Below are 25,900 nucleotides of genomic sequence, written 5' to 3'. Positions count from 1 at the left end.
GTCAACTCGACCGCGCGATCCAAACAACACAGTGTTATGGTTGTACTCTATGGTTGAACCAAATTGACTGACAAAAACCCCCAACATTTTGCTCATTTTTACGTCTTAGCTGTCATTTGGTGGCAATCATGGCAGAAGAACGGAGAGATTTTAATTTCCGGGCAGAGTACGCCAAAAGCAACAGGGCCTCCTGCAGAGGGTGTAGAGGTTGTATCCCAAAAGACGGCCTACGTCTGGCCAAAATGGTGCAGGTAAGTTGGTTAATAAATAAATGAAGAATTAAACTAAAGCAAATTTGTGTGTAATAATGTCTAGGCCGCCTACACAGGATTGGAAAGGATTAACGGCGGATAAATTGGTGGCGACGTCCGGAAGATTATCCAAGGATTGTTTAAACATCTCATACTCAAAGTCTTTATAAATTTTAGTGTGACAGGTTACTGCAGTTCATTCTGCAGTTCAATGTCAAACGTTTTTCCCTGTGACATATTTCCCCCATGAAATGAAGTGATATTGTTGATAAAAAAACATGACATGAGTCCCCATGACAGCTTCTTTTTTTTACTTGTATTACGCTGTCGACCTATAGTATTATTAGTTACATAACCAGAATTATGAAGAGTGAAGAACACCAGTGAATGTGTTTACATGCTGAAAACTGCATGGGGAAAAATTTCGGTATGGCACCACCACTTTTTCATTCGATATGGTATCTTAAACCTCAATGAGATATCCCTTTTTTTAATATTTATATTAAGTGAAAAAGTGGTGGCGCCATACGGAAAGTTATCCCTGCATGGTTTCACAATTTTCTCCCGAGTTGCACACATTGACAAATGATTGAGCCCAATTTTCAAAGTAAGGTTTGTTATTTCATGGTTGATAATAAGAAACATGCACACTGTCATGACTGTGTGTGACAGTCGGCTCTTTACCAGACCAATTCTGTAATTGAAAATATATTATCATTTAAATTCATGGTTTAATGGACTTTAATGGACATTTATTCCAATATTGGCAACTACAAACAAAAGCATCAAATGCAATTCAAGCGTTATACAGGCTACAGCATCAATTGAAACGTAATTATAACATGGCTAAAATTTGAAGCGTAGTGCTTTTCAAAATGTACCCTGGGACAGACAAGATTAGAGGACTAGACAAGGACGATTGACGGACGAGACCAGCCAGATAAGTAAATAGGCTATACATTGTTTTAAGTGAAACAAGATTATTACAATGACATTTAACAGTTATCACTATTGGCCTTGTAAAATCATATTTAAGAAATACGTTTTAAGTTTCCTTGAGAAACTTTCAAGCGTGAGGGATTGAACATAAACATACAATTGTACTGATTTTGAAGTGCCATCATTTGGTGGTAACTAATCAAAGCAGAAGCAGCTACGTGTAAGAGAGAGTTTAATTTCCGGGCAGCGTACATTAAAAGCAAAAGGGCCTCCTGAGGTTGTATATCAAAAGACCTCCTTATAGCCAAAATGGATTTGAAGAATGACTCTTGTTCTTGGATTTTAACATGCAATAATCATCTCACTTGAACATAAACGTCACATTTTGCTGTTGCTGACGCACAGTCATTCAGTGGCAATCATATAGCAGAGGCACTAGAGATTTTAATTTCCTAGAAGAGTCTGCTTAAAAAAGCAACAGGGCCTCATGTGTATAGAGGTTGTATCTCAAAAGACAATCTCAGACTAGCCAAAATGGTATCTCAGGTTACTTACAAGATGAGACGGTTTAATTCAACATAAACATAACGTTTTTTTTTTCCCCATTTTCTTTTAAGTCGTCATTTGGTGGCAGTCATCATCATTCTGATCATGTCATAAGCACAGAGACATTAATTTTAGGACAAAGTACGCTAAAGAGACTGTATCTGACTTTGTTCAGTTTAAAACAGACTCTGTCTTGCCAAATTTCTATTTAATAATAATGATAATAATAATAATAATAATAATAATATTAATGATAGTGGTTTCTTATAATGCACATCCGTCACTCAGTGACACTCCCTGGCGCTGTAACAAACAGTATTTCCTGCAAGGTATGTGAGACTACGTTTGAATTATGAGACCTAAATCCTTTGACATAGCGCCATTGGTTTATAAGGTGCTGTTTGGCGCAATATGCTGCCAATCAAACGAGGAGCGAACCTGTTCTCTTTTCGATGATAAGTGTACTAGGTTCTCAAACTTCAGTTCTGGTGGTTAAGTCATAGAGGTGTGGGTTTGAATCCTGGTCGTGGCATTTGTGTCCTTGAGCAAGTTACTTTACTTTATATAACACCCAAGCAGATCCTTGCCATTTGATTGGAGGATTGTCCGTCACGTGATAGCAAATAAAAGTACCATTGCACGCTGAGTCACTCACCGTGCTTTTTCGTTCCATCCGAAAAGTACCATTGCACGCTGGCAGCATGCAATGGTACTTTTCGGATGGAACGAAAAAGCTGAGTAAAAACATCACTGCGTGCGCGTGTCTTTGGTAACGCAGCAGGTGTTACTGCAAGAAGGCATAGTAAAATTACTAGCATTCAGCTTCTACAGTTGAAATTGTTTGTTTTGAAAGTTGTATCTTTCAATCAAAATGACAAAGATCTACTTGGATGTTATATAAAACAAATAATGAATGTTTTTCATTCGTGCAATGGTGCGAATATGTTCATTCGTTGAAAGCTGGAATGTTCCATTCAACTCGGCTCCGCCTCGTTGAATAGAACATTCCATCTTTCAACTCATGAACATATTTGCACCATTGCACTCATAAACATTCATTATGTGTATAATAATTGCTTCTCTTCGCCTAGGGGTATAAATGGGTACCTGCGAGGGTAGTTACCCATAATAGGTTGTATAAGGCCTGCTCTCCCTCCAGGGAGCTGAGAAATACTAAATGAATGTTATTGCCCCAGTGACCAGGGCACTATTAATGTAAATGGCATTAAGACAGTTATTATGAAATCACTATGGATAAGAACTTGTTATTAATATTACTGCGCCCTTCACATTGGACATAAAGCAATACAGGCCTGATGATGTAAAGCAGTGGTCTCAAACATACACTTCAAAATGTACTTTCCACACTAAGCTCATCCGATATGACATGAAAATGTTATTTTATACCTAATTACATTCCTGTACACACATGTTTTGTATTTACTGATTGTCTATTTTATTCAACAGTCGCCCTTTTTTGACGGGAAACAGCCAAACTGGTATCACTACAGGTGTTTCTGGATGTACGTCAAGAAAGTTGAATCAACCAGTGATATCGGTAAAACAAGATCTTTGCAATACAATCCTGACTACTTTGGGCATATAAGTGAACAAGACTCGCAGTAAACTAGTGTACTCTAGGTATAGAAATGCTTGAGTGTATGCCCTTCGTGTGCACAAATTTGTATCCAACGAATTGTGCGTACGGCCATTTGTATCCAACGAATGGTGCGTACGGCCATTTGTATCCAACGAATGGTGCGTACACCGAGGGCATTATGCGACTTAACCTCCAACTGTGACGTTATGCTATCGTTCCTGCGTTCCATTATTTTGCACAAATTGCACATAACCTTGTTGCATTAAGACGACTAGGCTGCTCTAGTCGTCGTCAGGAGACTGACGATGACTAGAGCAAGCACGTTGAAATATTGAGACCAATTAAGAACTCACTCCGCGGTAGTGAAATTAACAAGAAAAGTCCCTTCGATCCATTAAGTAGTAGTCCAGCAGCTTATTTCACGAAACGCTAGGATTAATCCTATCTCGAGTTAAACTAAGGGCGGGTTCACTGCGTCTTAACATCTTGATACAGAACTTAACGAATTCTGAGTAAGGTTAATGCTAACTTAGGAAGAGTTTGGTGAAATCGGCGGCAGGCAAATTTTTTACCTTCTGCCCAGGTACATGTAGTAGGTAAAAAAAACAGGACAGTTCTTTTCAGAACTGAGAAGTCAGTCTCCTGAAATTCAAAAAATCTACTCCATGGTAGTAATTCAATGCATGACAAACTCTCAAAAGAACATAAAATACCTTGCAAGTAAATAACGCAATGTGTTCCTGCTCTCAAAAAAACATAATCTCCCAAGCTAGTACATGTACGTATGTAGATGGTGGTACTGTAAACCAAATACACATTGATACCTCACCAATAAATGCCTCATATCCAAGACCATTAAATGCTTTACACAGGTCACTTTGATGCGTTACGCTGGGAGGACCAAGAGAGGATCAGAGAGCAAATCAACGGAGGTAGAAGTGGAAGCAGCAAGGCAGCTGCAGCATCCAAGAGTAGTACGAAAACAGAGACGTCGGAGGATTATGGAGTGGAGTATGCAAAGTCCAGTAGAAGCTCCTGTAAGGCGTGTGGCGATAAGATTGACAAGGTAGACAAGGCTGAGCTAGTTTGCTGTATAGACCTTTATCATGGTGTGGTCATCTTGATTTTACTCCGTTCTTACTCCCAGGGATGAGATTTGTCAGACTTTTATCTGAATTCAGACTTTTTAAGTCAGCCTCTAGTGCTGAGAACACTGTTCTTTAAAGCTCAGTGGAATCTGTAACTCCAAGGGTTACCATTCAGGTGGGAAAAGCCATAATTTCAACATACAGCAGAATGGGAGACTTTCTGGGACGATAGAGGGCAGCAGACTTACCGGGTAAATCCATTGTTCTCAGAATTATGCGCATGTTCAGAACTACGTAAACAATGGAAATTTACCCGGTATGTCTGCTGCCACCTAGCGTTGGAAAGTCTCCTATTGGATCCTAGTTTCAGACCTTTTTGTAAACAATGAATCTCATCCCTGAACTAATCTTTACGAAACTGAGGCTACACGTATATGAAATAATAGTCTGGTGCCATGCGCAATGAATGCTAGCATTCACTACTGTTATGTGAAACAGGGAACATGACCAAGATGGTGATAGTGTGATAACGGTCTATATTTGACTATCCTGTACAAATTTTAACAAGCCTACATGTGTTGGACACAGTTGATAGATTCTGACAAGCCAGCTGGGCTATTTCCTGTAAGAAGCAAACTGCCACACCCACCCCTTTGATCTGCATGTTGCGCTCTTCTGATTACCACTGAACATCTTGGATGACTCCAGCAGCCGATTTCACAAAGCGCTAGGATTAATCCTAACTCGAGTTAGGACGAGTAACCCATCCTAACTTAGGATGGGTTCAATGCTTCCTACGTATTTGGATGCGGAACTCAACTCGTCCCAAGTCCAAAATTAATCCTAAGTTATGAAGAGTTTGGTGAAACCGACAGCTGAGCAGTTCTGTAAGAAAAAAACCTAGAAACACTTTGCTTAAATTTTCTAAATTTTGGGGGGAAATTGAAATGCCCAAATATTTTTTTATTTTTTTTTGCCAAATTCCTTCCCGATAAATAACATCAAACAGGTTAAACTGAGCATTGAAATAAAATGTGCCGATTTCTTTTTGCATTTCTTGGTGTTTCTATTACACTACTTTTGAATCAAAGGTGGTATCAACATGGGGTTTTAACAGCATTAATAAAGCATAGGTTTTGCCCTTTTCAAATGAATGAAAAATTACCTGGGTCAACAAATGACCAATTTCGCTTGATTGCATCTCAAATATCTTTCTGTGAATTTTTCAAAAACAGGATGAGCTGCGTATTAAATACCGAAGTGAAGAAGCAGCTGCTGTGAAGGGCATCCCAGGTACCTTAGACACGTGGCATCATCTAGACTGCTTCGTCAAGCCAGACTGCTTAGCGGCCGTACAGTGGCCAGACACGTTCTCTGTTAAGCACCTGGAGGGGTTTAAGAAGCTGGACGCGGATGATCAAAAACTCCTGGAGAAGAAATTCCCCTTGTAAGAGGTTTTCAGAATCATCCTTGTTAAAGCTTGATTGATAGCAAAGATTAATTCTAAATGTAGAATCTTTGATGAGTTTTTGGCAACGTAATGCTGATTTGTAGGCTACATTATGAAGAAAGACACAATAAAAGTCTCAGTCGACTTTCGTTAATATGAGGACCGTTTTCCTCGTTGTGTGAGGCTTGTATTATCTGATTGCGGTAATATTAATGCACTATGCACTAAGTGCATGGCATAATGGGCGTACCTGATTAGGCTGCTGCAATACAGTGGATTACTGTGTGCACAATGTGGGCATGTACCGCACAAACTAACATGAGATATCGATATTACTCAAATACACAATCCCATTTTGACATTGATAACGCAGATGCCACTTTTTTAGTCGTATCAAAATATCAAAAATGTATGATGTTCCTAAATGGTATCAAAAACACCTGTTAGAGGCACTGTACACATTTCGTAATTACTCTAAGCATAAACTTTTCTTGGTAACGAGCAACGGAGAGCTGTTGAAATTATAAAACATTTTGAGAATCGACTCCCTCTGTTGTAACTTAGTTTTTGAGAAAGAGGTAATTTCTCACTAAAATAATAAAAGACTTCTAGCTAGAAGCCTTTTTATTCATATCTGAAAGCACACTAATTTGTATTTAACAAGGGTGTTTTTCTTTCATCATTTTCTCGCAACTTCAATGACCAATTGAGTCACAAATTTCATAGGCTTGTTATTTTATGCATATGTTGGGATACACCAAATGAGAATACTGGTCTTTGACAATTGGCAAACGTGTTCAGTGTCTTTAATCCAGGGGTCAATGGTTCAAATCCTGTTCTAGTCAATTGTTCTTTGTTCAACCGAAAATTATTTTGTAAACAATAATTAGGACAGTGTGCAATGTTCTGTATTGGGTTTTTTTTGTAGGAAGCGGAAATCTAAAGCCAGCATTGATGAGCCAGACTCTAAGAAGCCCAAAGGACAAGACGTTGATAAAGAGAAGGAAAAAATGAAGGTGAAGTGTATATTTGTTAAAAGGCAGTGGACACTATTGGTAATTACTCTAAATAATTATTAGCATAAAACCTTACTTGGTAACGAGTAATGGGGAAAGGTTGATGGTATAAAACATTGTGAGAAAAGGCTACCTCTGAAGTAACATAGTTTTTTGAGAAAGAAGTAATTTTCAACGAATTTGATTTCGTGACCTCAAAATTTTGAGTTCTCGAAATCAAGCATCTGAAAGCACACAACTTCGTGTGACAAGGGTGTTTTTTCTTTCATTATTATCTCGCAACTCCGACGACAAATTGAGCTCGAATTTTCACAGGTTTGTTATTTAATGCATATGTTGAGATACACCAAGTGAGATGACTGGTCTTTGACAATTACCAATAGTGTCCAGTGTCTTTAGATCTGGGGTTAGTTCCACTGTAGTGACCGAAAAATTGGCCAGCTTAGACGCACATTTTCAAACTAGAAATGAGAAATCGCCTGACATCACAAGGCCGGACGGCCACTTCGAGGTGAGTGCTACACTTAACTGATTTGGGCCTACCACCCAAACCAATTGCCACCATGACCAAGGGCACATTGCCACCTACTCATGGGGCTGAAACACGGCTACCCCCTTCACAGCCTGTAAGTATGTAGGCATGGGTATCATCCACTAGGAGCCACCTACTCCTGGGGCTGAAACACGGTTACCCCCTTTACAGTCCATATGGATGTAGGCATGGGTATCATCCACTAGGAGCCACCTACTCCTGGGGCTGAAACAGGGTTACCCCCTTCACAGTCCCTAAGAATGTAGGCATGGGTATCATCCACTAGGAGCCACCAGCTCCTAGGGCTGTAACAGGGTTACCCCCTTCACAGTCCCTAAGGATGTAGGCATGGGTATCATCCACTAGGAGCCACCTACTCCTGGGGCTGAAACAGGGTTACCCCCTTCACAGTCCCTAAGGATGTAGGCATGGGTATCATCCACTAGGAGCCACCAGCTCCTAGGGCTGTAACAGGGTTACCCCCTTCACAGTCCCTAAGGATGTAGGCATGGGTATCATCCACTAGGAGCCACCTACTCATGGGGCTGAAACAGGGTTACCCCCTTTACAGTCCATACGGATGTAGGCATGGGTATCATCCACTAGGAGCCACCTACTCATGGGGCTGAAACAGGGTTACCCCCTTTACAGTCCATACGGATGTAGGCATGGGTATCATCCACTAGGAGCCACCTACTCCTGGGGCTGAAACACGGTTACCCCCTTTACAGTCCATACGGATGTAGGCTTGGGTATCATCCACTAGGAGCCACCTACTCATGGGGCTGAAACAGGGTTACCCCCTTTACAGTCCATACGGATGTAGGCTTGGGTATCATCCACTAGGAGCCACCTACTCATGGGGCTGAAACACGGTTACCCCCTTCACAGCCTGTAAGTATGTTGGCATTGGTAGCATACACTAGCCTGGCTGCTAGAGGGCTGGTAGAGCAGAGTGCACTACCGTCCCAGCATATTTTCACAAAGCAATTGTGGTTAAGTGCCTTGCTCAAGGGCACGAATCGAATATTGAAATCTTATATAGCGCACATATCTACCAAACAAGGTACTCAAGGTGCTGAGATACAAATTTTCAGAAAGATTGCAGGTTATTGCAGTGATGTATTCTGAGATCCATTTATTTAGCCTTATAAGGGTTTACCAGGTCACGTGGTATTTGTAGCACAAGTGTCACTACCATGTGTCAAACCCAGAGCTTGGGTCCGATGAACTAGACCACTCGGCCATGACATGCCACGCTTAGGGAAAATAGACTTGGATGCACCAACCTTATAGCGCTGCATAAGAACTGCAAATGTTATTTTTTACACATCACAGGCACAGAGTGAAAAAGTCTGGAAAATCCGAGATGCGTTGAGGACAAATCTGACAACAACTGAGATGAAGGAGCTCCTTGAGATTAATGACCAAGAGATTCCCTCTGGGGAGAGCAAGGTATGTCTGCTTCATACACTTAGAGGGTCTATGTACTTTTTCCCAAGACAAAAAAAACACAATGTCCACAGATTTACATTAAACTTACACAGTTTGAAGATTATGATAGTAGAAAGCTTCCCTTAAAATTTTACTTACTGAGGTGCTGTAGTATTTGAGAAATGAGTAAAACAAACAATTTTCGTCTCAGTTTTAGCATGTAAAATCGTATTAACCAGTTCTGCTATGTTTATGGTATAATACCATATCTGATTAATGCGATTTTACATGCTAAAATAATTTTCGTCTCACTTGAATAACAAATTATTTTGTGACTTGTTTTACCCATTTCTCAAAAACTACAGAACCTCAGTAAGTAATATTTGAAGGGAAGCTTTCCACTATCACTTTCTTCAAACCCTGTAAGTTTAATAAAAAACTGTGGAAGTTTTGAAAAAGTACACGAATCCTTTAAGTGTTTGCTCTTGATTCTTGATGCACATGTTTCTTAAGCCTCGTGGCAGCATACACATTTACATCATTTGTTGCGTGTGTCTGACTGGAAAGGTCTTGATAAAAAATTTAAAAACTGTTTACACGGTGGTAGTAGCTCCTGTAAGCAAGTAGCCAAACAACAGCAACACAATATTTAAAGCTTTAACCAAGGTTTGTACACACACATGGATGCAGCCCCAAAAGTTATTAATGCAAGGCAATTTATTGCCAATGTTGCAGGGCATGAGTTCTGCTATTGAATGGGCACAGCAATTTTTTCTCTGTTAAGGGGAATGCACTACCTTTCCAACTATGAGGAAAATTGAAGTTTGCATTGGAACTTTGCAAATAGGACCGCAGCAAAAGCACAGGGCACCTTGGCGAATGCTGTGGGTTCTATAGTTTATTTCAAGGCCTGGTAATAATATTTACACAAGTATAGCTTTCTTAGTTACAATACACTTGCCAATAAACTCACAAATTAAAGGCAGGTGACACTATTGGTAATTACTCAAAATAATTATTAGCATAAAACCTTAATTGGCAACGAGTAATGGGGAGAGGTTGATAGTATAAAACATTGTGCGAAACGGCTCCCTCTGAAGTAATGTAGTTTTCGAGAAAGAAGTAATTTGAAAGCATCTGAAAGCACACAACTTTATGTGACAAGGGTGTTTTTCTGTCATTATTATCTTGCAACTTCGATGACCAATTGAGTTCAAACTTTCACAGGTTTGTTATTTTATGCATATGTTGAGATATGTTGAGACTGGTCTTTGACAATTACCACTAGTGTTCAGTGGCTTTAAAACGAATCTACCTTTTTTCCTGCAAAAAAACCTACTCCTCTTTATACTTTAAAGCTGCAGTAATTGTATTGTGTTCCCTCAACTGCACCAATAAACATGTTCCCAATATTCTGTTTCATCAAAGCTGTTGGATCGCCTGAGTGACATCATGACCTTTGGCCCCCTGGAGCCGTGCAGCGAATGTGACCAGGGCCAACTGGTCTTGACAACTGGTGGCTACCGTTGCCAAGGCAACATATCATCATGGACGAAGTGCACCGTATTCACCCAAGATGTAAAGAGGAGGAAGAAAGTCATCATACCTGACGACTACGAAGTCGGCACCTACCTGTAAGATTCTTTTGTGTTTTAAACTTCTTGATTTTGCTTTTAAATGGTTTCCGAATAATTTGGTGTGATTGTAAAATTGATCATGACAGTGACTAGAGCCAACTAGTAAAAAATTGATCATGACGATGGCTAGAGCCAACTAGTGAAAAATTGATCATGACGATGGCTAGAGCCAACTAGTAAAAAATTGAGACCAATTAAGAACTCACTCCACGGAAGTAATTTTTGTAATGAGAAGTCACCTTGATCCACTAAGGGAAAGTAGTAGTCCTGGCCAATTTTTTTACCTTCCAACCATGTAGTAGTATATAAGCAGGACAGTTCTTATTAGAACGGAGAAGTCTCCTAAATTCTGAAAATCTACCTTGCAGTATTAGGGAAGTTTCCAGAGTTACGAAATTCAGAAGGGGTTCGCCCCGGTGTTTCTGGCTGTGGCTGCTGTATGCGCCGCAGCACCTTGTAAACCCTTATAAGGTGCTAAATAATTGGGTCTTAGAATTCATCAATGCAATAACATATCTTTCTGAAAGTTTGTATATACTCAGCGCCTTGAGTACCTTGTTGGTAGATACGTGCGCTATATGAGACTCCGATATTATAAAGCAAGACGAGTTCTCAAAAGAACATGATCTACGTGGCAAGTACATGTACATGTAGATACACACATGGCGTTACCGCATACCAAATATACATGTACATTGATACCTCACCACGCAATGCCTCAAATTCCTTTTTGTAAAATTTGCATTTCTATTAAAGTGACTCAATTTATGTAGAGAATCTAGAGTCTATATTACGGTTCCTCATACATATTCATGATAGAAAGCCGAATTCTCACTGGTCTGTTCACCATCACGTGCTAAATGTTATATGGCGTGTCCTGGCTGAGCGGATAAGAGCACCGGACCCCAGCTCTGGTGTTTGTGGTCAGCAGAGTGTGGGTTCGAGTCCATGTTGTGACGCTTTTGTTGTTAGCAAGACACCTAACCACCATTGCTGCATCCTTTGGATGGGACGTAAAGCCATAGGTCCTGTGTGTTGTCTAATGCACTTAAAAGAATCCAGCGCACTTATCATTAAAGTGAAGGGGTTCGCCCTGGTGTTCCTTGTTTCAAATGGCAGCATATTGCACCACAGCACCTCGTAAACCGTCACATAGTGCTATGTAGAGGAATAGGTCTCACACTTCAAAACGTTGCTCCACATACCATGCAGGAAAAATACTGATTGCTGAAGCACCATGAGTGCATTTTAGCCCTAAGGATTTTAGCCCTATATAAGAAGCCTCTAGTATTATCTAGTTAATGTTATGTTATTTTTTGTTGTTAACCAAGCCAGTAGACTTGTGTGTTTGCAATGCCTAATCTTTTTCACTCTTTTATCAAACTTAAGTTTTGCAAGATTGATTCTGTTGATTCAAACCAAATTTAGAAATTGTATGTACTGTTACTCCCAAATCAGCGAGTCCTTCAAGTTTAAAGCCTACAATGGTGGCAAGCGGTTGTTCCCAAAAGAGGAGGCTGGACCATCAAAAAGGTTGGCAAATTTTTACTTTCTTGTTTCTGCTTTTTTCCCTTCAGAATGCTGTTTTAATTGAATGATAAATTAGTATTTTATGAATGTATACATGTATTTGGTTTGAAATAACACTACCACCACGGAGTAGAATATAAAGCAAGACAAGTTCTCAATGGAACATAATCTACCCAGCAAATGGTGTTACCACAAACCAAACTTACATTGATACCACATAATGCAATGCCTCAAATGCCATGCACAATGTTACGGTTCTGCCATTTTGCTTTTCCTCCATTCAAATCAATGTGTATAACTAAAATGAGGCTGTAAAGTAAAATAGTATGTCTGGTTTTTACACAAGAGTATTGCTTAATGTTAGGGAATACTGGTAACTAACATCACTGCTGCACCATGAAAGACTCGTTGTTTAAAGACCAGTACAAAACAAGAGTGACTTTGTGCATTTGAATTTGACACAGCAGGACCCAAAAGAGCTGCTTAAGCAGAGAGTTAAGCTTAACAACATTCTGCTAAGCAACAACAAGCAGGATACCATTTGCAGATTCTACATGTGATATGGTATTTTAGCTGGTAACCTTATTGTGGTTAGCATAATTTTGTTTTTCTTAGTTTATTTTTTGTGCTTAGGCAGCTATATGAAGTTGGGCCAAAAAGTGCAATGTTTGGAACAGGACGTGGTCTTGAGTGTGTCATGGCCTAGCTGCTAAGGGCTTCTGGTTTAAACTCTGGTAGTTCTATATAGTAACACTTTCTATCTGGTGTTTCTGATCAACTGAGTGTGGGTTTGAGTCCCAGTCGTGACATCTGTGTCCTTAAGCAAGACACTAAACCATTATGCTTCGTCCTTCAGATGAGATGTAAAGCCGTTGGTCCTGTGTGTTGTGTAATGCACGTAAAAGATCCCAGTGCACTTATGGAAAAGAGAAGGGGTTCGCCCCTTGTTCCTGGTTGGATTGGCAGCATATAAACCATGACATTGTGCAATATAATAGGTCTCATAATCCAAACGTAGTCCCTCATAGCATATTGCACCTTGTAAACCAGTACATTGTGCAATATAATAGGTCTCATAATCCAAACGTAGTCCCACATACATTGCAGGAAAAAAAACTATGTGCTTAAAGCGCCTTGAGCGCCACTGAGTGATGGATATGCGTGCTTTATAAGACGCCACTAATATTATTATGTTACTTTGTCCTTTTGAATATAGTACAGCACCGGTACGAGGATCCACAAACCCATTGCTTAATGTTGCGGTAACATCAGCTGGGAAGCTGAGTCTGTCCATCAGTGTGATCAAGGAGATCGTAGCTCAGCTTGGGGGGAAATACTCTACGTCTGTCACCTCATCAACTGCGTGTGTTGTCAGCTCTGAAGGTCAGACAAAGTTCCTATAGACCTCTTGCAATATGCGCAACGTACTTCATTTGCCTATCCTGGGTGTCATTTTAGGTGTTTCAATCATAATCAAACATGCACAAAAGAGAGTTGACACCCAAATGTACGCACATTTTTCGGAGGCGCGTTATGTATTGTGTAAGAAATCAATAGCCCCCCTTGCATAACGCGAAACGCTACAGGTATGCTGAGGTCACGCGCACGTTTTTACGCACAGAGAACAGCTATTGTCCAATGATCTGCCTCCTTTATAGTCTTGATGCACATGATATCATATCAGTAGGGCGCCCTCACCAAGAGGTCAAAAAGCGGCTGTTCATTGGCCAAACCTGTACCCTGCTTAGAAGTTCTGTGCTTATTGGTTCTCTCTGCCTTCCTTGTCTTCTCTCCATTGGTTTCTTGGCTTGTGCAGTGATTAAGTTCACTTTCTTGAAAGTCCTTGGCTTCACAACCAGAATTAGTAAATAAAAATTAATAAATTTCTGGTTGAGTGGAAATAAATTTATTTCAAATCTTGTGGCTATTTGCAGCCGCTATGAGCATCTTAGTATGAGCCACTTGTGGCTGATAATGGTCTCTAAATGGTTATTGTAAAGCCCACCGTCCTAGTCCAATGTGCATGCTAACCTACACATGTATTGGCTACATTAAGCAGTTGGTAAGACTACTCTTGAATTGCAGAGATCGTGGGTTCGAACCCCACCCGAGTGTCATATGCCTGTGATTTTTCACAAAGCTCGGGAAAGTACAGAGTATACTCTACTAACACACATCAGTGTATATAGGTAAAAACCAAAATTAATAATCTTTATCCCCGATGCAAATTTAACATCTATTATACATAGTTGCGGTACCCGCTGCCGAAACATAGGATTCGAACTGCCTCTAGCTACCGGGCAACCTCGGTAGTCTAGTTGGTAAGACACTGCCCTAGAATTGCAAGGGTCGTGGGTTCGAATCCCATCTGAGTAACATGCCTGTGATATTTGTTCACAGAGCTCGGGGAATGTACTGAGTATACAGTGCTAACACTCATCAGTGTACATGAGTAATTATTGTTATTATTGTAAATAATGTAACTTAGGTAGGTGCTGATTTATTTCTCCCCAATCTCATTCAAATCTCCAGGTGAAGTGAATAAAAGGTCACCAAAGATCACCAAGTCTGAAGCCCTCAATGTTCATGTAGTTTCTGTTGAGTTCCTGAATGAGGTTGAAAAAGGCGGCGATATACTCAAGCTTATCCCACAACACAGCATAGCTCCCTGGGGCTCAGATGTAAGTACAACCTATAGACCAATTCGACACGCACCGCGCACCATTTGCTGCAGTGTCTTCAATGCCTAGATTGTGTACAAAGACACCGCAGTTGCTAATTTTTTTCGATAGAGGGTGCTACAAATTTTGTTTCGTCGAATTGGTCTATAGACCTTGATCATGCTGCCACCATATTGGTCATGTTCCTTATATCGAGTAACAATCATGCATGCTAACAATCGCCTTGCAATAAGGAACCAGACTATTTTGTTCTACCAGCCTCGGTTTGGTATCATTGATGTGAATGAGAGAAATTCAAGATGGCTGCACCGTGATAAAGGTTATAGACCTTGATCATGCTGCCACCATATTGGTCATGTTCCCTGTATCTTACAATAGTAATTAAGTGTTCGTTTACGAGAAGACCATGCAAAATCTTGAAAAATCGACAAGGTGGGGGGTCAGCGATTTAAACTCAAATCTTGGCTATTTGATCCCCACCTGGGACCATAACACCTGGTGGAGCAGCTCGCTCAAAAATCTTCCAGTGGCCGAGTACGGGCACCAACTAGTTTCAGCGCAAAATTGACACTTCCAGGGAGTTAATTTGTAGTGTTTTTGTCGTACAGTTAGAGCCCCGTTAACTCCATTAAACTTTATCAATTTTTGTCGACTTATACATCAAAAGAAAGAGCTCATCGTCCTCTTCACGATGAAATTTTAAAAAAAATTGTGAAAATGTTCACTTTAGATATCTAGGCATTAGGAAAACACTTGACAGTTCTACTAAGGAAATAAGCCATCTACGCAGTTAACCACAACTTAATTAGTGCAGGGCTGAGTGTCAACAAACTTGGTCCAAATATAGTTTAGATATCCAACTACAATATTAAAAAATAAAAACATTGCCAGCTCTTCTTGATTTTGATTGCCAAGGTTCAACAAAGATGGAAAAGTTCATAAATATCTGTATCAAACCTACATACAGTCATGAGTAAAGTATTGCTTGCCCTTAATTCACGTCTGGAATAGGATGTTATTATAACATTAAACAAATACATCAACAAAGATGAAACATAAGTTTTTGCAAATTTTGTGTATTAAGGTGGATGGGAGAGTTTTGTTTGCAGCAACAACCGTGATATTATCGAAGTGGAACGTCCAGAACCGCCACCCAGCTAGCGCGAAGTACCGCAAGAGGGCGCCCCACATTGCATTGCAACCCCCCCACCCCCCCCCCCCCCCCCCCCCCCCCCCCCCCCCGTCGCGAGCGATGTCAACATGTCAGCCATGGATATGGCGGCTGTATCGCTGCAGTGTGATTTTTATAATCTTGAGCATTGCAAAGACATCGAGTGTGGTGTATATCCCTCTTATCCGCGAGAGAGCAATACCGTGCATCTTCGTCAATGCACAAAAAACATACGGAGCCATTTGCAGAAGTGGAAAGTTGCTGCACATGATGTGAATGTCGAGTGGAAGTTGATCCTCCTGCGATGTGGGTTATTCGACGTTGATGCTTACCACATGTTCAGTGATAAGACAATATGCCCGGCACATCGGTACAAGTTAGGGTTGAGTTGGACATCAACAAGGAAATGCTGTCATCCACTCCATGAAGGGAAAGGCAAACCATATCGTGGTGCGAATAAAACAACTAGTCGTGAGGTGTTTGTTCGATGGGGTACCCTGATACCAGTCGGAACAGGTAAGAAAACAATTATAATGTGTATAAAAATAAATCAAACCCAATGCTTTCCATTGCATTTCTGTTTTCTATATGCGTAAAGTTAGATCTGATCAGCCTTTTGTTCTTCCTTTCTGGGTAATTTATGTACTTGAACATTGAACATTGATTACATCCCTTAACATGCAGTCGACTTGGTATCATTTATATTTAATATTGTCTGAAAAAGTTATTATTAATACTGCTGGTTGCAGTTAAGTTGAGACAGCCCTGGATCACAGTTAATTCTCACTGTTTATTCGGGTTTCAGGTATCTGTAGAGGTTGTTTATCTAAGCACCCACTAGCAGTAGCAGTTACACAACGGACAGCGGAACAACTACCACCTGGTGATATGCCCTCTAATAAGGTGTGTGTGCTCCCTTCACTTTAAAAAAACAGTACATGCATATATGTTTATGTTCTCTTGGTTTATCAACGTTTGTAACAAAATAAAAAAAAACCTCTTGACTTGTTGTTTTATAAACAGGAAGAGCAGCAGCGCACAGTCAGTGATTTCTCATTGCCGGCTGGTGGACTCCTATCTCTCCAGTCCACTGACACAGAGTGCACTCAAATTCAAGAGGTATAATTAAAGGGGGACTACAAATTGAACTCTTATAGCTGGCATTTCATTTATCATATGAATTATAACGGGTTATGAATTATAACGGGTTCTCCGTTACTTTATTGTTTGGATTCCGCAAACAGGACAAAGGCTACAACGGATTTGATAATTACAATAATTACAGATGATTTATTATATACATGTACCTGTGCTCAGCTCACAGGAGCCATCTTGTCAACACCGTGTATTCAATCCCACAATGCATTTGGCATTCATGGTGCGCCTAATGGGCAAGTACCTCTCAATAGCAAAGTATGAATACAAAGTGTCCGTTACAGAATTGTAAACACGCTTCTTCATAAGCACATACTTGTTTCATCCTTGCTTTATGCAGCATATCTCACTGGATTTATTCAATTTCTCAAATTTTCAGCAAACGCGTGAGTCTTCATCAACTGATGACAATGTTACACAGGATCTGGGTGCATTTGACTCTTCTTGGGCTCCAACCCCCCGACCAAAGAATGTGGAGTTGCAATCCCTGAACTCTTTCCTTATCCAGAGTGGAAGGTCTTCTGTTGATGGACAACTTCGTCGACCATTAGAAGAAGCATCTGATAGTACCGTCCGTTATTATAGAAGAAAGGCAAAGGAAGCTTTTGGTTTAGTTCTCCATTGTTTGGCACCTGGTCAAGAAGATGAGCTTATGAAGATCACAGTTGGTGAAAAAGCTGCTGACTTATCACAACGTGATCAAGATGTTGACAGCAGTACCAGCTCTCTAGTTGTGTGCTATCAAGCTGCAGACAACTGGTGTACCAAACGACAGATTTTATCAATATTGGCCCACAACATGACAAAGCAAAGACTCATGGTAAGATATTATTTGAATTTCCTTTTATGCTATTTGATCCGTTTTGTCAAAGACTACATACAAAAAGTTTACAAAAGTTTGCCACCTTACTGCATAGTGGTCCTTTTTGTGATTGATTGTATTTTTCTTGAAACTTGATGTTTTTTGTTCCATTGTTACAGCAACTGATTCCGGGGCTCACCATCTACAGGATAGATGCAGCAAGAAAGCATGCTAAGGAAAGTGGTGGAGGGCAACCAGTAGAGTTGGAGCCAATAACAAGATCAAGACTACAGAAGAGCAAGGTTGATCACTTTATTCAATTCATCTCACGCCCAGAGTTTGTTCAAGACGTTGCATTTGGGACCAGGAGACTGAAGCTCAGTCATGGAGAAAAGATTGAAATCCCAAATGTTGTTCGAACCGTCGTCGTGTCTCGTCTTGTTGATTTATATCAAGTTTACTGTCAAGAGATTGGAATCACTCCACTTGGTCGTAGCTCACTGTTCAGTATCACTCAGGTGAGAATTATGTGTTATTCAATCTTGCCAGTTGCATCAATTTTTTGTTAATTCTTTTGTTTATAGTATGGATCGATTATGTACAGCATCGATATGGTCAATGAGTTGCACATTGTAAAAGTGCAGTTTAATTCTTTCACAGGTGTGTGCTGCTGCCAAGAAGAAATCTCTCTCTGGTCTGGATAACATTGCTGCCGAGGGCTCGGAAGGGTTTGATGCTATGGATGGATTGATGGGATTGCTTGGTGAATGTGGTAAGTTTTCAAACTACTAATTTAGAGCTGCATTTTTTACCAGTTTATCAATAGTCTCCAATGAGTCAAGATCTATGGAAAGAACCACACAGACAGGATCTAGAGTAAACCAATTTACAATTGTTGCAAGCTGTGAAGGGATCCATGGTGTTTTGTACACCCGAGGGGCAAAGCCTTGGGTGCCATTTGCCTCCGAGGGGGGGGGACAAACATTACATTGTTACTTTTTAGAGTATAAACGATGTAACGTGCAATGAATGAGCAGAGACGATAACATAAACAAAATTGAAAAATTGTGTTGCCTTTTACAGAACTTGTAGCTTCATTGTTCCCAACGGCACATTGCAGAAGAATGTAGATCAATTTACCTAGTACCAGCGTAACTTCAACCTCATACCCTTGCTCTGCTCAAACCCGGGCCTATTTCTTACATTGTACAGGGTGCTTAAAACGACCAATGGTGGGAATGATCCAGGTGATGTACACCCGGGATACAAAACTCATGTTACCCTCCGATTATGAGCCATGTTAAACACGTCGTTGCTAGATGCGTAGTGCACATCCTTATAAATAAATATAGACGCTAAGCAATGCTTTTTTATGGATAACGCGTGTATTTTCATTTTTACGCGATGCGCGTTACGCACATCCAACTCATGACGAACATGTGGATTTCTGCACTATTCCATGTTACATGCGTCTTTGTATCACATCACATGATTTGTTCTTGACCAATGAAAATTCACAATCTGTTACCGTGGTTTAACAATTGTAACTGTTCACCTTTGCTTTTGATTGTTGCAGGCTTTTCAGCTTTGTGGGTAGATGAGCACAAAACTAGGTTCCGAACAGTTCGCCAATACCTGAAATCGGACTTCAAACTCCATGTTCAGGAAAACAATTCCTGTCCTGATCACTGTTGGACTTATGCACTGAGTTCTAAAGATTCTTGCAACCATCCTCATGACGTCCACTGTGAGATATGTGATGACCTACGTCTTCTGCTAAATGAAGTTGAGTTCTCCATATCAAGTGTCGACACAAAGTACAAGTAAGTTTCTTAGGATGGGTTATGGAACCTCTCCGACATCAATTCTTAGAGAGTACAATTTGTGTGCACAATGGTTCATATTCATGACATTAATTTTATTGTGAGGATCTATGTTTTATTCCAGGTACCCATCACAGAAGGACGAAGTAGCATATGATTTTGAGTCCGCCAAGGACCGTATCATTGGTCTAAAAAATCATCTTGTGCGTACAATGGCTCAGGAAAAGTGCAAAGAGGATATTCTTTCGAACCTTACCTCTTCCCAAGCACTTTTGACTATGGATTGGGCAATGAAGTATTTGCCGAGACGATTTAGAGAAGCTCAACAAGATTGGTTTGGCAAGAAAGGGATATCCTGGCATGTGACGGTTGCTGTGATGAAATCTGGCAGTGAATTTGAGGTAAAAACGTTTGATCATGATACAAATCACTAAAAAGCCATAATTTGTCATTCACATTTTTATTTTATTTGTTTAATGACTCAGCAGATTTAACAAATAAAATACACAAAGACCTGTGCGAAAGAAGCACTCATGATGAATTGTGAATAATAACTTGTATAACCATGTGTTATCCTTGGTTCATCACTTGAAGGGAATGATACTTGTTACTTACACAGATGTGTGGTAAGCAACACATATACTTGGTGTTTTTTATGAGATGAAAAAGAAAAAGAAAAAAGCAACAACACATGCATGTCACATGGGACTCATATTGTTAAAAAACCACCGACTTGACTGCATTTTTCTTTCACACATCGGTATACAACAAAAATTAGAAATACTTTATCTTGATGCAAATCTTACATCATTAAAATAACATTCATGTCTTTCTTGTTATCTTCAGATTTTGTGCTTCGTCCATCTAATCCAGCCATGTGTCCAGAATTGGTGGAGCGTACTGTTAGTACTAGAAGCCTCGTTGCTTGAGCTGAAACGAAGGCGTCCAAACATCACCGAAGTCTCTCTTAGGTCTGATAATGCAGGATGTTACCACTGTGCACCTCTTATCCTGTCTATGGCAGATCTTGCTAAAAAAGTGGACATCATCATTTCAAGGTATGATTTCTCTGAGGTACAGGCCGGTAAAGACATATGTGATCGTAAGATAGCACCGATGAAGGCCCATATCGAGCGGTACGTCAATGAAGGCAACGACGTACTCACTGCTGAAGACATGCACACTGCCTTAGAGTCATACAATGGTGTGAGAGGATGCTATGCATCTGTTCTGAAGATTGGAGACATGCCCTCTTCTGATGAAACTCTGAAATGGCCAGGTGTCACCAACTTTACCAATTTCTCCTTTGAGGAAGGTGGTGTGCGCTCCTGGCTCGCTTACAGCATTGGCAACCAATTCCATCCCTACGCTAAATTGATCAAGCAACCACCTGGACCACTGATCACCACTTACACAGTTGGACATTATACTGAGCCCAAAGTCTTGACGGGAGCAATTCGTCAACAAAGGGATGATGTTCAGTTCTCCTGTACAGAATCAAACTGTGTCAAAACTTTCCCCACCGATGAGCTCCTAACACATCATTTGGCAGCTGGACGGCATATGTTTCGTCCCCTTAAGGAATCTCGTCTTGACAAGATTGCACGTCAGTGGGCTGAAAAGATTGGCGAGATGCAAGCTGGCCCTTCTTGTTCCAGTAAAGGTGTTGAGACTGTCGGTTCGGGAGCAGCTTCGGCCTCTATGTCCCAGGCAATCCTTTCTGGCTGGGCTCGCAAGATTTCCAAGGCAAGGAAGAGGTTTTCACAGCAAGTGAAGGATTTTTTGCTAGCTCAGTTCATGATTGGCGCCAATACAGGAAAAAAGGAAAACCCAGAAACTGTGTCCCGGCGATTGAAAAGTCACTTTCACAGAGATGACTGGTTGACTACCCAACAGATAGCCAGCTATTTTTCACGTCTTGCTCTCCTACACAAATCTGGGACACTGCCATCAAAGAGCTGGACTGATGTGCAAAATAATGCTGTAGAATTGGTAGAAAGGCAGGTTCTCGTGGATGCTGTACAGAACCAGTGTGAGCTTTGAGGCATTTAAATGCATGATGCCATCGGACGCTTATCAAGTGTTCGTTTTTGATTAAACAGTCAGTACTACTCTTCCTTTTTTTTATTTTTGTTAATCTCAAAATGTTGATGTTCCCAAACTACACCTAGCCAATTAGCTTTCCAATTGTCTCGTTACCATCAGGGCTGATTTTCACACCCCAAAAATCCATAATGGCCAGTACTGCTTTCAACTGTGATGCCGTTTGAGTATTATCTATGGTGTAATACTTGTACCACTCTATCTTGTGTGAAGGTAAAAACTAAAACATATTGAACATATTCCACTCATTATGTCAATAAATAAAACCATTGACACTTATCGTGTTATTATCTAAACTATAATAAAGTCCTGGTGTGTTTATTGTGTTATCTAATGTTTGCTAATTACCTTATTCTGAAGAGGATCTTGGCTTTGCAGTACTGCAAATGCCTGACAAGGACCAAATAACTTGCACTGATAGCTACTCATGTGATCATACAAATCAGAAAGGGTGAAAGGCTTGGAGGAAGGGGGATATAATTAAAATATGAATCAGGATTTGAGTATGACAAACTAAACAAAACATTTAAATATAAGGTCAGTGTCTGAATCCTGAGGAAATTGGTCATGTTTACCAAAAACACTTAATTAAGGATTCAAGGACCAACATAATTGTTTCATGTAGGGTGATGAGAGGTTTGCTTCATGTCCAATGCATCGAGACTACCGTTGAAAACAAACCACAACAGGTACCAGTTTTGAACGATGCAATGCTAAACCGCCATTATAAGGCAAAAACAGGCACCTGCCATTTAAAAAAAAAAACTGCTGGCAAATATTTTATTGATGCTACCTAAGGGCCATAATAAGACCTCTCTTTCACCCAAATGTCATTGCTCACAGACCTGCACTAATGACTCTACAGCGACTCAAAGATGTGACGCAAATTTGGGGGTACCCTTAAATGAAGAAGTACTGTTGCCTCTTAAGAGTCTTGGTTTTTCAAAATTTTGAGTTCTTGGTTTAGGTCAGGATACTAACTAAAGACCCTGCAAATTTCATTGCTCTACTGTATTCCACCTTTCAGCAGCAAGCGTTTAAACTTTTGTAGTCAAAAATCATCAAAAACGCAATTTTCCCACTAAAAAACACATTTTTTGCTATTTTTTCTTCTAGGGAGGTCGGATTGGCCAAATATTGTGCACAGCCTCAAGGCTACCTATGACCCACCTACCACCAAAATTTCAGCCAAATCCGTTGACCCCCACCTTATCACTGTCTGCATGGTCGTCTCGTGGACAGGCTCTTAATAACATTCATTGTACGAAAAGGAACAAATTGTTACTGAGAGTAGAATGGTGAAAAGATCCAACTGACATGTTATTATTTTCATTTAATTGTAGGTTGCAGACAGGATTAGTAAAGATGAAACAGACAGTAGAGGGTCATTTCCATCTACCAGCTACAGAGGCCAAGATTATGCAATAGGTGAGCATTCTAATGTTCTTGGAATTACTCCACAGACAGACAGACACAGCTCCAAGAAAGAAAACTTAAGGGGATGCAACTATACATTTCAGACAATAGTCCGCAAGGGAAACTGACTGGGTAAATTGTGAATGATTTGGGGTAGAATAAATAAAATTTGAATAGGCCGCATCCCGTGGCTGCCGCTTTCCAGGTTGTATAGTAACTTGGGTGTACATGGCAGTTAACGGTTGTAAGGCTTCAGACTGGCACCCCCGAATAAAGGTAGGGAGACCGCCAATATGTAGGGCTAGATAGCTCAGTTGGTAAAGCGCCGGTACATTAATCCAGAGTTCAAAATCTCATTCTAGTCAATATTTCTTTGTTCAACCACAAGTTATTTAATATAGCATAAATGGACTATTAAACAAGCTGAAATACTACTGAGATAAAAAACTAGCTGGTCCTGCTGGCGAGTCGATGAAAAAGTTAAGGCAAACCCCAACCAGTTATTTCTATGTTTTGTCGGTGAGTTGGTGCAAACAAAACATATTACTTTACAATTTGCTTAAATGCACTGTACACGTTTGGTAATTGTCAAAGACAAAAAATTATGAACAAAAAACACCCTTGCTGGACGAATTTGTGTGCTTTCAGATCGGAATAAAAGACTTCTAGTAGTGAGAAATTACCTCTTTCTCAAAAACTTAGTTACTTCAGAGGGAGCCGTTTCTCACAATGTTTTATACCATCAACCTCTCCCCATTACTCGTTACCAAGTCAGTTTCTAAGTTAATATTTGTTTTGAGTATTTACCAATCGTGTACCTTCCCTTTAACAAAAAGCTAAAATATAAGCAAAATCAAGCAGGATACCAGTCACAAATTGTGCGTGTGACATGGTATTTTAGCTTGTTACCTTAATCTAGTAAGTGATTATTGTACTTGGGTTCTTTTTGTGGTCAGCTGTTCTGTACCCTTAGAATTAACATGAACTCTTCCCTTACATTTCTATACAGGTTATGGGCGTTTCAACAACAAGAGTGTGTCGAGTGGAGTGAAGAAAGTTCAGCTCAAGGGTGGGGCAGCAGTGGACGAAGAATCAGGTCAGTCACTTTAGCCATTTATTAACAAGGTCCTTAAAGACACTGGACACTATTGGTAATTGTCAAAGACCAGTCTTCTCACTTGGTGTATCTCAACATATGCGTAAAATGACAAACCTGTGAGAATTTGAGCTCAATCGATCATCGAAGTTGCGAGAAAATAATGAAAGAAAAGAAAACACCCTTGTCACACAAAGTTGTGTGCGTTTAGATGGTTGATCTCGAGACCTCAAGTTCTAAATCTGAGGTCTCGAAATCAAATTCGTGGAAATTTACTTCTTTTTCGAAAACGTCGTCACTTCAGAGGGAGTTGTTTCTCACAATGTTTTATACTATCAACCTCTCCCCATTACTTGTCACCAAGTCAGGTTTTATGCTAATAATTATTTTGAGTAATTACCAATAGTGTCCACTGCCTTTAAACATTATCACTCTGGAGTGTTTTTATGACAGTTCATCAGCTCCGACCAGATGATCCTAATATTGCCATTTGAACCAGCTGGTTCTGCCTTGTCGACAAATCCAAAAACAGAACCCCATTTCTGTCATGAGCGCAAACAGTGCCTTCACTGAGTTCAAAGGAATACCTCCCACTAGTTGATAGTTGGTATAGACTAAGCAAATCTTGTACATATTGGAACGTTTGAGATGGTTTTTTTATTTCCCTAAACACAAGGAAGCAACATTTTTTGGAACCTCCTGTTTCCATAATTACCAGTTGAGACTTGCACAGTCTCTATTAGTAAAGTTTGTCTCTACTGCACGGGACAGTGTACTTTGTACACACTTAACATTGCATTATCTTTGTATATGATCTGATCATGAGATTAAAAAAAAGGTGGTCCATGTAAGTGTATACTACAACAGTGGTAGAGAGTGACCTCTCTCCCATAACCAGTTAAGTAGGTATACACATTCAAACCAGGGACCTATAACAGAAGAGGACAATACAGTCCACAGTTCGGGAAAGGTCCACAGTTGGAAAACCAATAAACAAAAGAGTATAAACAAAAGAGGGACAATAGGAGGTCCACGGTTGCAGTCGTATACACACTTGTTTGGGTTGGCGATGTGGTACAAGAGGGAGCATCGACCAAAAGGCTCAATGCACTGTTATTGTTTCTGGAAGACAGGCATCATGTTGATTGCTGTTGGTGGCACCCTGATAAACTTGATTGCATGATCGTAGACTAAGATCAGTTTGTGATCTACTCAATATCGACTTAAATTCCCTCCCCCCCCCCCCCCCCCCCCACAGACACGCGCGCGTACGCATGTACGCGCGTTGAATATGAAGTACACGTTGGAGTTTGTGTTAATTGAATGCTTACGCGATGCTGTTTTGTCAACTTACAAACACACTCTGTGTGATGCCTGTTTTGTCAACTTGAAATTGGCTGCCAGCCTGCGCGCATGCCGGGGCGCGTATATAGGCCAGTGCGCCCTCTAGTTCTTATTTATAACTCTATGGATTAATCCTAAGTTTGGAAGAGTTTTGTGGAATTGACGGCAGGCTAATCCTTGCATCATCACCAAGGACAGTTGAGGGCGCTGTCCATGCCAATGCCATCAGTATAAGGTGATGTTGTAGTCAAGCACTATTCAGTTGAGTATCAAGTGTTGCCAAGTA

General features: G+C 40.4%; 2 protein-coding genes across 2 annotated transcripts; both read left to right on the top strand.

Annotated features, from left to right (window-relative positions):
• On the top strand, positions 1–24,284 carry LOC117288570 (poly [ADP-ribose] polymerase 1-like). Its single transcript, XM_033769517.1, has 12 exons — positions 1–251; positions 3,204–3,294; positions 4,209–4,402; positions 5,660–5,871; positions 6,803–6,890; positions 8,761–8,877; positions 10,285–10,490; positions 11,952–12,026; positions 13,240–13,406; positions 14,556–14,704; positions 23,102–23,186; positions 24,184–24,284. Exons 1-12 carry the CDS (start codon positions 129–131, stop codon positions 24,282–24,284), a joined length of 1,608 nt encoding a protein of 535 aa, XP_033625408.1. The 5' UTR covers positions 1–128.
• On the top strand, positions 17,726–22,024 carry LOC117300104. The gene is made up of 6 exons (XM_033783801.1): positions 17,726–17,850; positions 18,012–18,350; positions 18,493–18,604; positions 19,409–19,655; positions 19,780–20,056; positions 20,502–22,024. The coding sequence occupies exons 1-6, from the start codon at positions 17,830–17,832 to the stop codon at positions 21,696–21,698; spliced, it is 2,193 nt and encodes a 730-aa protein (XP_033639692.1). The 5' UTR covers positions 17,726–17,829; the 3' UTR covers positions 21,699–22,024.
• Positions 24,285–25,900: the final 1,616 nt, after the last annotated feature.

Source organism: Asterias rubens, chromosome 1 (assembly GCF_902459465.1).
Source record: "Asterias rubens chromosome 1, eAstRub1.3, whole genome shotgun sequence".
NCBI lineage: Eukaryota > Metazoa > Echinodermata > Asteroidea > Forcipulatida > Asteriidae > Asterias > Asterias rubens.
The sequence above is the reverse complement of the archived record's forward strand: the minus strand, read 5'-3'. Positions and strand labels throughout refer to the sequence as shown.

Coding starts and splice junctions, on each gene's coding strand:
- LOC117288570 (XM_033769517.1), top strand. CDS start 129: ATGGCAGAAGAACGGAGAGATTTTAATTTCCGGGCAGAGTACGCCAAA. Junction 10,491..11,951: donor TACGAAGTCGGCACCTACCT/GTAAGATTCTTT, acceptor CTCCCAAATCAG/CGAGTCCTTCAAGTTTAAAG. Junction 12,027..13,239: donor GAGGCTGGACCATCAAAAAG/GTTGGCAAATTT, acceptor TTTTGAATATAG/TACAGCACCGGTACGAGGAT.
- LOC117300104 (XM_033783801.1), top strand. CDS start 17,830: ATGACAAAGCAAAGACTCATG. Junction 18,351..18,492: donor CACTGTTCAGTATCACTCAG/GTGAGAATTATG, acceptor ATTCTTTCACAG/GTGTGTGCTGCTGCCAAGAA. Junction 19,656..19,779: donor AGTGTCGACACAAAGTACAA/GTAAGTTTCTTA, acceptor GTTTTATTCCAG/GTACCCATCACAGAAGGACG.